This window comes from Balaenoptera borealis (assembly GCF_965194805.1).
Source record: "Balaenoptera borealis genome assembly, chromosome: 3".
Classification (NCBI taxonomy): Eukaryota; Metazoa; Chordata; class Mammalia; order Artiodactyla; family Balaenopteridae; genus Balaenoptera; species Balaenoptera borealis.
This window is the reverse complement of record NC_138866.1, coordinates 147,864,109-147,876,230: the sequence shown is the minus strand read 5'-3', so window position 1 is coordinate 147,876,230 and position 12,122 is coordinate 147,864,109. Positions and strand designations below refer to the sequence as shown.

At 44.2% G+C, this 12,122-nt stretch overlaps 1 protein-coding gene across 4 annotated transcripts in view; it reads left to right on the top strand.

The window, feature by feature from the left end:
- Positions 1–12,122, top strand: part of CRTC3 (CREB regulated transcription coactivator 3) — a 113,403-nt gene that overhangs the window by 86,353 nt on the left and 14,928 nt on the right. For 3 of the 4 annotated variants that reach the window (XM_082388362.1, XM_082388361.1, XM_082388364.1), the window contains exons 7-9: positions 3,941–3,976; positions 6,896–6,981; positions 8,673–8,722. In XM_082388362.1, the coding sequence (XP_082244488.1) occupies positions 3,941–3,976; positions 6,896–6,981; positions 8,673–8,722 (172 nt within the window). The remainder of the gene's footprint in view (positions 1–3,940; positions 3,977–6,895; positions 6,982–8,672; positions 8,723–12,122) is intronic. The other variant, XM_082388363.1, reaches the window with a different exon arrangement.

The window sequence follows — 12,122 nt, the reverse complement described above, 5'->3', positions numbered from 1 at the left end:
TTTTTTTTTTCTTAGATTCCATGTATATGTGTTAGCATACGGTATTTGTTTTTCTCTTTCTGACTTACTTCACTCTGTATGACAGACTCTAGGTCCATCCACCTCACTACAAATAACTCAATTTCGTTTAATGTTTAAAATGCAAGTAACCCTGAAAGAAGCTTGACTGCACGGATAGGAGGAAGAGGGGGATGGCAAAAGCATCCCAGATCTAAAGCGGGGCAAGAGTGTCACCCAGATGACAGGAGGGCCCAGAATGGGGAGGCTGAAGCCAGAGGCTTCTTAAAGGACACACTCTGGTTAAGGGATCTACCCCCTGCCTCTGCCTCTATTCAGCAAATCAAGGCTGTGCTAGGAGTTATTTTAGATTCGTCAGGCGTGGCAGTGGGGAGAGGGAACATGGTCTCCATTACACTAGGAGGTCAGCCCTCAGTGGCTCCGAGACTTCGAGGTTTCTTGGAACACAGACACAGCCTTGGTCATGGCTGTTCCATGCCCTGTGGAACTGATATGAGTTTCCTCTGTTTCTAGATATCCAGTCACAACTCGTTCCTTTTTATTTTTATCCCTTTATTTATAGTTGTATCATATGATATTTTTTATCCAGTAGTAAAAATCCAGCCGTGGATATTTTGGTTATACATTAGCTTGATGCTAACATATCAGTTATTGCCACCACCATCCTTCTAGTTACCTAAACTCTAAACCAGGAGTTAGTTGTCTTTAATTACTCTCATTCCCATACCCCTCACACCCATTCAGTAGCCGGGTTGTGTTCCTTCTCCCTGCAGGGTATCCCAGATCTGCCGCCTCTTTTCTGTCCTCACTGGCAATTAATACCCTACTTCCTTCCTTCTTGCCTGGACTATTACAGTGGTTTTTCCACTTGGTCTCCCTGCCTTTAGGCTTTCTCCTTTCAATCCATCTCACACTGCTGCAAGAACAATCTCTCTAAAGCTTAGCTATAATCATGTCACTTCTCTAACCAAAACCTTCTATTCCCTGCATCAAGCCAGATAACTCACAGACACCTTCAATCCAGCCTCATCTCCCCTTCCTCCCATCCTGAGCTCCAGCCAGACTACACCATTCTCTGCCCCTGCTGTACCCTCCCCCTCTTCCTTCTCCTCCTGTCTTTACACTGGGGCATCCCCTTCATCCTCATTCCTGAGTGTCTAAACTCCTCCAGGTGAAGCAAGTTGGACATTCTGAAGGCACACAGGCCGGAGTTCTGCTTCAAACTTCCTAGCGTGTGATCTTGGGGGTGATAATAGCCCCAGCCTCATGGGGTTGCTGTGGGGATGACCTGAGATCATCCATGTAAGTGCCTGGCACGTAATAAGAGAACAGTCACGGTGGCTCTTGTTATTATCATCCTCGTCATTGTCCTTCAGTGGCTAACTCAGGCGCCACCTCCTCCACGAGGCTTTCTTTCTGTCCCAGTCTGCGAGGATATTATGTGGGGTGTCTGCTCCCCACTCAGGCAGTTCCACAAGGTAGCCATCAGTTGAGTCTGTTCCAGGGACAGGTCAGACTTACTACTTAAATGGAAAACTGGCCTTATTTATTAAACCCAGAGTGATTGGTGCCTTAATGATAAAGAGATGCTTCAACATACTGTACCAGATTGCTGTGTCAAACTTCATTTTTTATCTGTAATAGAATTGTCACTTTTTAAGTGATCTGAATGGTCAAGTTCCCAATATGAGCATCCCAGGGAAACCAAACTATGAATCAGAAGCTTCTCCCCCTCCTTCTGATGTGCTGATTGTAGAGCCACACCTTTTCGTCTCTCCACACCTGTCTCCTAGTGTTCTGTTCGCACTGCCTGTCTTTAGTAGGCGTGTTAGATCATGACTAAGCTACAGCCTAGTCCAAGTCTCTCTTAAGAGACCATCTGCAGTAAAGTCCTCTGAGCTGATTGTGAAAAAATGTAGATTCCCAGGCCCATTCTCAGCTTCTGAACCAAAATCTGTGCAGTTTGGGCCCATGAACTTGCATTTTAGCAAGCTTACCCAAATCGTCTATATGTGCACTAAACAGAGTTTTAAATCACTAACTTGGATTCTGTTCTGTGGGCCTGAAAGAAATGCTGTCTTTATGAGTGTTCTTAATTTTTAGCTTTAGTGCTTCTGGGGGTTCTCAGTATTGCCCAGCCCCAGGGCGCCACTGAAATTTTACATCTTCTGCCTGTGTTACAGAACTTGCTTCCGTGTTCTATCTTCTCACCTACACTGTATCGTCTGGCCACACCTAGCAGTCAGTGCAGGAACTTAATTATGTTCAATGTATGGTTATTAGACATTTGGCTTAAGTTTTATAGACTAATCAGGTTAACTTACAGGTTAAGCTTATTCAGAAACATATTTAAACCTGAAGTAAGTTATATTTAAAGGCTTAAAACTTAAAAATTTGTCCTGATCTTATACTGAAAACTCATATGGTATATTTGATTACTCCACAGAGAATGCTAACGTATTACGTTCTTGGCACGATTCTTTGGTTTTAGCTCAGAGCAATAGGATATACTCTACTTGTCATCTGCAATATATTTTATGCATCAGAATTCCTTACAAGTCAAATTTTTTTTTTTTAAACATCTTTGTTGGAGTATAATTGCTTTACAATGGTGTGTTAGTTTCTGCTTTATAACAAAGTGAATCAGTTATACATATACATATGTTCCCATATCTCTTCCCTCTTGCATCTCCCTCCCTCCCACCCTCCCTATCCCACCCCTCTAGGTGGTCACAAAGCACCGAGCTGATCTCCCTGTGCCATGCGGCTGCTTCCCACTAGCTATCTATTTTACATTTGGTAGTGTATATATGTCCATGCCACTCTCTCACCCTGTCTCATCTTAACCCTCCCCCTCCCCATATCCTCAAGTCCATTCTCTAGTAGGTCTGTGTCTTTATTCCCGTCTTACCACTAGGTTCTTCATGACCTTTTTTTTTTTTCCCTTAGATTCCATATATATGTGTTAGCATACTGTATTTGTTTTTCTCTTTCTGGCTTACTTCACTCTGTATGACAGACTCTAACTCCATCCACCTCACTACAAATACCTCCATTTCATTTCTTTTTATGGCTGAGTAATTACAAGTCAAATTTTTAAAACTTTGTGAATAGCTATCATATATACTATTTAAATTGACTGAGACTCCAGATAAGTTTCTTTTTAAAAAATATTTATTTAATTTTTGGCTGCGTCGGGGTGTCTTAGTTGCAGCATGCGGGATCTTCGTTGTGGCGCGCGGGCTTCAGAGCACATGGGCCCTGTAGTTTGCAGCACGCAGTCTCTAGTTCTGGCTCCCGTGCACAGTAGCTGCGGTGCTCGGGCTTAGTTGCTCCACGGCATGTGGGATCTTAGTTCCCCAACTAGGGATCAAACCCGCATCCCCTGCATCGGAAGGTGGATTCTTAACCACTGGACCACCAGGGAAGTCCCAAGTTTCTTTTTTAAATGACTGTTTGCTAGAAATATAAATAACAGTACTCAGCATGGAACTTCCAGTTTGTTTCTCTAGACGTGCATGGTGAGTGTGAAACAGTGATGTAGACTTTTTTAGTTACCTCCCCTTCCCCCCACAATAAAGCATTTGGAAGAGAGTTTCGATCTATATACTTCTTTTCTTTGTGATTTGGTTAGAGGTTCTCAGACTTTGTAAATTGTTCTTCTTTCAGGACAGAGGCAGTAAAAAATTTTAAGATGGAGATAATTTTAAAGAAAAGTAGATAGGCACCAACTTTAGACTTAAATTAGCCATATCTATTTTAATTTTATTATAAATGCTAATGTATACTGATTTGACCATCAGTGTACCGAAATTGCCTTGGAATTTTCAAAATTCTATTTTGAATCAGAAAGACTTACTAATTCATGAATAAATAAAGGTGAAAGCACCACATAAAAGTGTTCTTTTTTTTTTCCCACTAGGTTTCTGTGATGGTGAGAACGACGTACATGGGGAAGGTATGAATTGATTTCACCTACCTATGCTGAGTGGGATACTGACTTTAGTATTCATAACCTTCTTTCAACATCTGAACTAGTTAATACTCATGTTTTCAGGACTTCCCAAAATCCTGACAACTGCTGATTGGTTTACTTTCCTGAGATGCTCTATAAAATTAAGGCTAGCCATGATCAAGGCCACGAGAAAGGAAATGTGTGGTTAGATTACAAGGCTCCTCATCACCTGAGTCCCACAGTCCCACAGTCACAAGGTTGTGCAGGGAAGCAAAAGTTGTAATCACATGAAAATATTAATAAATTGGTCACTTAAGCCGTTAGTTGTTCCAGTATCCTTCCTTCCTCAGCTGTCTTTCTCTGCCTGTTTAGAAAGTTTTGTGAGTCAGTAATTGACAGATATAAATAATGTGAGGAAAATGCAAACTGATTGCAGAATGAAATTGCAGATCTTGCAGAAGATAATGAGTTTCATAAAGCTGATTAAAGTAATGTTGGAGGGCTTCCCTGGTGGCACAGTAGTTGGGAATCCGCCTGCCAATGCAGGGGACACGGATTCAAGCCCTGGTCCGGGAAGATTCCACATGCCGCGGAGCAACTAAGCCTGTGCGCCACAACTACTGAGCCTGCGCTCTAGAGCCCGTGAGCCACAACTACTGAGCCCACGTGCCACAACTACTGAAGCCCGCATGCCTAGAGCCCGTGCTGCGCAATGAGAGAGGCCACTGCAATGAGAAGCCCATGCACCGCAACAAAGAGTAGCCCCTGCTCACCGCAGCTAGAGAAAGCCCATGTGCAGCAATGAAGACCCAATGCAGCCAAAAATAAATAAATATAATAAATTTTTAAAAAAAGTAATGTTGGAGAGCTACTAAATGACTCTCGAAGCCATTGACAAATGAGGGTCTGACACAGTTCATTTATTCATTCAGTACCAGGCACTGTTTTCTTTTCCCTAAAATTTTATAATCTGGAATTTAATTTTCATAATCTAGAAGTGAACAACTAAATTAGGTTTATGTACTGCAGCTGTCAGGACTCGTGGGGAATATGATAAATGAGGAGCATCTTGCGCCAGAGGCACAATTCTCTTTCATCATCTTATATACTCGTTTCTGGGCAAGCCATTTTAGGCCATGAGTAAAACCATGGAAAGTTGAAACAGCAATAAATATCTAATCCACTAGGACAGAGATAAAGAAATGGCTTCAAGGTTGTTTGCATTCCCCCAGTGAGTTCTCTGAAGAATTCCCAACCAGTCTTGGATATGAAGAGACTAAAAACAATGAACTACTCTAAGGAAACAATCCCCTTTACAGTGCTGGAATACACTCCAGCCATACTCCTGTGACCAAACTCTTACAAGAAGTAGGCTTGAGTCATGAATCTACCTCACTCAGCCCTTGAAACTTTTCCTATCATCTAGCGGTACATTACAAAAAAATTTTTTAAATTCTTGAGTCATTGTATGACTTTATAAAGGCTCTCAAACCTATTATTCCTGTCCTCCAGTTTGTTGAGAGAGGGCTGTAGGGCCAGTGTTTACCAGGTACTATTTTAAGCACTGCCCACCAGTGCATAAAATAAAAGCCCTGCCATCATGGAACTTACATTTCTGAAGCAGTTTACGATGACAGTTAGACAAGTTAACAAGGAAGCCAAGAAAAGGAAGAAAACAAGAAGGTTGACAAAATAAGCTTTTCCAAAGAGAGTCGTTTGACTATCAGGATTAATTCACACACCTGGGATCATTGATAAAGCCTGGAATATTTGAGCAGAAATGACTGCTGTTGTGATGGTGCTGAGTAGATCACCTGTAAAGAGCATTGCCTCATTCTCAGAATTTACTCTGAAATTTCAGTCTGTTTGAAGTGGCTTCTCTCTGGGGTCTGTCATCCTGTGTGGGGCTAAGACAGGACAGTCATGACAGTCACCCTGGAGCTTACATGGTCACCAGAACCTAACAGCATTCGTAGTTCTGAGCGTCACCCGTCTGTCTAACGAATCCCCTTCCTAACATCAGATCCCTTAATTCCTGAGAGTTGGCCCTTTGTCTTCTTGTCTCTCTCTGAGAACAAGAAGTTTTCCCTTTTTTATGGCTCAGCACTCCTGTTTTACCTGGCAGAATGTTAAAACAGAAAGCCCTGGATTGGTCCCTTGATACAAAGCCAGGCTGTTTTACAGCCTTTAAGAGCCAGGAGAGGGCCCTTCAGCTGCCCAGCCTCAGTCCTCTGGGTTCTCAATTCCTCTTTATCCCCCACTCCCAGCCTATGACCAGGTAGCTTTACTGCCACCATGTCTGCCGTGTAATATTCCTCTTCTCTCTTTGTTATCTTCCTCATTTCCTCTCTCCTGGATTTTTGTGGGTCTCACCTCATCCCTTTTCTTCCATCCTCTCCTCGCCAAGTTTGCAGGGCCCTTCCTGATCTGGCCTCGACCTTCCTACCCTTCTCCTTTACTTTCCCTACACTCCAGTTGAAAAGAGCAGCTCTGCTCAGTAGTCGTCCACCACTTCCTCTCTCTCTAGGCCTTTGTTCTTATTCCTCCCTCTCTGGGGATGTTCATTTCCTGTGTCCCTAAAGGGCTCACCCCAGTGCCGAGCCCCAGAGGCCGGTGTGGGCTCTTCCTGGTCTACCCTTGAGCAACACTGAGCCTTCGCTCTTGGGCGCCTCCCCCGGCTTCTCCTTCCAGACGTGGGTATTCACATTTTGTCCTTTCCCCTGACTAGAGTATAAAGTCCTTAAGGGCTGAATTCATGTCTTACTCACCTATGCAACCCCCGTAGTAACGCTCAAAACACCTTCCCTAGTAGACAGTCAATAAGTATGTGTTAAATCAATCATTTTTACAAAGATAATTGGTTTGGCCAAAGGTGGGTTGGCTTCCTTCTAACACAGTGAATGTGCTTCTTCTCCCCTTTAGTTGTGTCTTTCCCCAGCCCACTGAAGGAAGAGAATCTGCTAAACGTTCCCAAGCCACTGCCAAAACAGCTGTGGGAGACCAAGGAGGTGGGTGGACAGCTATGTTTGTTGTCACCGAATATTTGTACTTCAGAGGTCATCGTCACATTCTGCTGAGGAGAAAACAAGAGGAATTGGGGAAAAAGGCAGAGCGGATGTCTGGGAACAGAGATAGGAAGAATGTACTAGGGAATGATGGTTCAAATAAAAATTATCATAGTTGTGTTGATGAATTAGTACAGCGATCTCTTGCCTTCCTAATTTTCTGAATTTACTCATTCAGAAAAACCTATTGGTCCCTCACATCTCATTTGTATTACAAGAAGCAGTGAAACCTGGTTACAAGTCACAGGCAGATTTTTCTGTTTTGTAGCCAACACCGCCTGCCAGTCACCAGCTTCTGTCCAGAATTGCTGGTTTACCAGATATTACTTTCTTTAATCAAGGCCATTTGACCCGAGTCCTCCAGAAGTCAGAAAGGAAGTCCTCTGTTAAATGGTTTCTAAGAGCCTTTGAGTACTTGTCCCTGTCTCCACCATGGCTCTCTCTGTAAACTCACCTGCTGTGGAAGAGAGGGAGGTCCTAGCAGCAGTACCTGAGTTGGCCTTTCTTCCCATAGAGAAGCCATTGCCTTTGAAAGAAAGCAGTGCGTCTGCCCTGGCCCTGAGATGTGCTTTTGCAGTTGCTTGTATTGTCTCGTGCTTGACCATCGCCGCCTGGTCAGGCTTCCTTTAGTCAGTTCTAGTTTCTTCTGCCAAGTCTACCAAAGTCATCATTAGCATTAGGGTGGGCTTGAATGGTCTTTTGTAAAAGCAAGATGTTTTGATGTTTAGTCTTTTGGGGAGAAAAGGAGATTTAAAATTCACATACTTAAACATAGGAGAAGCAGCCCACTGTCTTTGGCTATGGAGGCTCAGATGGTTTTGGAGGCTTTTATCAGAGGACAACTGTGTCTTCCCCACAAAGGGGGCAGTGGCATCCACTCTTCCCCAAGTACCAGAGAAGAGGTGCTCTCTCTGGGAAGAGGTGTTCGTCTCCTCTTTTAGTGCTTTTTTTGCCACACCACACGGCTTGCAGGATCTTAGTTCCCTGACCAGGGGCTGAACCCAGGACCATGGTAGTGAAAGCGCCGAGTCCTAACCACTGGACCGCCAGGGAATTCCCCTCATCTCTCTTAGTTCTTATGGATTTGCAGTTCTCCATAAATCATTTCTGGGCAAAGAGTTGAGTCAATAGGTTTATTCATTTTATATATATATATATGGCACCTGTTGCCAGGCATCCTGGGTGCAGGGATACAGCAAAAAACAAAATGAAAATCCCCCCCATCCTGGAATTTAGATTCCTGTTGAAATATTTTTTTTCTTCTGACATTAATTTCCTCTTTCTTCACCCTGTTTTATTTTTCTTTTTTCTTCTTTTCCTCTCAGGCCAACTGGAAAATGAATGTTTATTTAAAAGCTCTGTATGAAAAATATTGGCCTTTTATAAGAAAATAATATTCATCTAGAAGATAAATTAAGAAAGCATCAAATTAAGAAAATTTGTTAATATTATGCCTCCGTTATGCCTGGAAAAGTCTAGTCAAAGCTTAAATGGCTGTTTTGTGGGGATGCTGTTTATATGTGCTGACTCTCACTTGCACTGACTAGAGTCCCAAGATACCGGCAAAGACACTTTTTAAAAACTTGAATTTGGCTTGACAATGAGTAAGCCCAGCTTTCTGTGTCTCTCCCCAGATCCAGTCCCTGTCAGGGCGCCCTCGATCCTGTGATGTCAGAGGTGGCAGGTAAGTAATGTTCTTTCAGTTCTTGGCTCGGAGGCCATCCTGAAGGTTTTCCCAAAAGGAAAGTGTTACTGCTTCATCAGAGAACTCTTGAGAAATTTCACTTGTTATACATAAGTTGAAAGTCAACTGAATTTTCACAAAAACAACAGCTCCCTTTTGGTACTCATATTTCATTTAAAGTAATTATGTTACATAATTGCAATAACAAATAAAACCGCCATAAATATATTAGAGAATAACACAGCTGACTCTCAGTAAACACACAACTCCACGGGTAGAAGCAGAAGCATGCCCGCATTGAGAGGGGCCCACCAGCCTCGCACCTTTGGCAGCTGTGGGCCCCTGGCAACTTGCTGACACAGAAGTTAACTAAGAGAGTTTGTACGAATGTACTGAATGCCACAGAACCGTACACTTAAAAGGGATAAATTTTATGTTATCTATGTTTTACCACAATTTTTTTAAACTAATGGAAGATGCATAAATAGGAAAATTTGCAATATAAAAAGAATTTCTATGGAACAATTAATTAACGTATTTAGGAGTATACAACTTTACTCCCTGAAAGATTTGAGACAGCTTTCAAAAATATGTGTAGTACTAAAAGATTAAGACGTTCTTGAGGAAATTGGGACCAAGGAAGAACACGGAGACGACAGTTAAGGAAACCCACACGTTGAAAGACACCGTGAAGACGTGAAGAAAGAGCCCATCAGTGCCATCACTCGAGTGACACAGACGCTGGGTGACTCTCGCGCGGGTCTTCCGCAGAGAGGACCGAGCCCTTGGGATGCACAACGGTGTCCTGAGAGCACCGGGGGAGCCACCTGGGGCTGTTGACCACAGCATCCCTCAGGGCTGCCCCGCGGGCTTGGAACCAAAACCCGCTCAGAAGCAGCAACTCTTTCCGGGGCCAAGATCATGTGGTTTGAAATCAGGACCCTTGCCTGATCTAGCTGAGTGCAAGCACGCATTTCAGAGGGTCTGCAGAGGAACTAAATCTACATCAGGCCATCCTATTTATCATTCCCCCCAGTAAAGCCTTCTCTGGGTATCTAACTGCAGTGAGTTCAGGGCACTCCATACTCAGTAGCTGGAGTGCAGGCATTCTTTTTGGCTAATTAAATATGAACGCATGTAATTAACAGCCTGCTGAGCCGAGATGATCGGAAATTCAAAAAGCCAGCCAGGACGCATGCCTGGAGAGAAGACCAGCACCCCTAGAGATGTAGGATGTCCCCACAGATAGGGCTGAGATTCTTCTCAAGAGCTCATTTTGGCTCAATCCTCAGACAAATGAGTGATGGAGGCCCAGAAGGCCTACATTTCAGAAGGGGGCTACAGTACTTTAAACCCCTTGTCCCCACCCCCGAGAATCTTGAAGGAGCTGTTTCTTAGATAAGGAAAGTTGCTTTCTTGTTCTTATGTTAGAGATAGAATTCTATTCAGTGACTCCTATTCATTCAGGTATTGATTGACCCCCTAATTCTAGGCACTGGGGTAGAGCAGTGAACAAAACAGATCAAGTCTCTGCTTTCAAGGAGCTAATGCTCTAGTGGAGCAAAATAGGCAAAAACAATTAAGCAAATAAATATATGTCATGTGTTGGTAAATGCAGTGAAGAAAAGCACAGTAAGGGGAGAGGCAATGATGGGTGTCTGGGAGAGCCTTTCTGATAAGATGATATGTCACCAGAACCTGGATGAAGGGGAGGGAAGGGCAGAGGGAACAGCAAGACCCTGAGTGCAAAGACCCTGAGGCGGGAGCATGCCTGCAGAGTATGGAGGCTGGTGTAGCCTGACTCAGAGTAAGGTCAGAATCATCAGAGGGTTTTGAACCAGGGAGAGCATAATCTGCCTTATATCAGATCCAAGAGATGACTCCAGCAGGTCGCAACTATATTTGGAAAGTTATAACTTGTATTCCTCTCAACTGGAGAGAAATTGCTTTGAATGTCACTGATGACCTGGGTCTTGTTTGTCACAATTACCTTCTCCATCCTTGCTCTGTGCCACCAGATGCTGTTCAGCCTTCCCCCCGCCTCCGCCTGCCTTCATTCCGACCTAAGCACCCATGGAGCTTTCTTCTCTCAGTCAGAGAGCCCATCTGCCCTCATAGCAAGCAGCTCTGGGTTCTCAAGTTTTATTTCCTAGTCCTTGGCCTTAACACTTTAACCAGCCATCCGAGAGACAAAGTATCACATTCAGTTTTTCTACAACCAAAATCATCCTTCTTCCTCATCCATCAAATCGGACACCTTTCCTGCTTCCCCATTTCTTTCAAGCCTCCATAGTTATCCCAGTCCTACTTTTACTAAGAAAAGAGAGACCATCAGGAATGAATGCTCAGCTTCCCTCCCGCCCCTACTTCCCCCCTCGCCATCCTTTTTTGTTTCTAGTGTTAAGGACACAGGTGTCCCTCTGTTCAAGACTGATAGCCTCACCCATGTCCTTGACCCTTCCTGAGGCCTCTCTCTCCTGCTTATCCTTCCCTCTTCTATGTTTTCAGCCTTTCCCTCTCTACAAGGTTTTCTCTCTGCGTTTAAATATAGTTAAGGATTCTGCACTAAAAAGTCCTTCCGTGACCCTGCATTCCCTTTTAGTTACTTCCTTCTCATTTCCAGAATTCTCAGCCACACTTTCTGAAAGAGTATTGACTCTCGAGGCCCCCTCACTGCTTGTCTGTTCCTCAGCCCACTGTGGCCGGGCTTCCACCCTCACTGTTCCGATGGAGCTGTCCTCAGGACACATCCCATGACATGTCCTCCCGTATTACAGAAACTCAGTGTCTAAAACAGAATTCGTTGTCTGACCCCACCACCTACCCTCATGCCCAGTCTACTGGTGTGCCTCTGTGTTCCCTGTCCTCGTAGGGGTGGTTCCACCAGTCCCCATGGCAGAAAATCGGGAGTCATTCTTGAGTACTTCCTTAAATATCTCCCGAACCCCTCCCTGTCTCTCCACCTGCATGCTCTCATTATGTCTTGTTTGACTTCTCAGCAGCAGCATAACTCACCTCTCTGCCTCCAGGCTCTGCTTCTCACACCCTGTCCTCCCTCCCCCAAGTCTGTCCTAAGAATGATTATGTCTTTTCCCTGCTCTCAACCTTCCACTGGCTTCTTGTCAGCAACGTGTCAGTTTAAGCCTCATGTGCTTTCTGCCTCCTCCTCCAGGCCCACCTCCCATCATATCCACCCCTCCTAAACTTGACCTTCCTGTGGCAGCTAAGTTCCTAGGGCATACAACATAGTCATGTGCCTGTGCTGGGAACTCTACCTGAAATGATTTTCCTGTTTAGAGCATCTGAATTCTCGAGCCTTCCAACTCAGTTCAGACGTCCTCCAGGAAGCCCCCTCCAGCCTGCTGGTCATTCCCTCCATACCTTATACCATCAGGTTCTG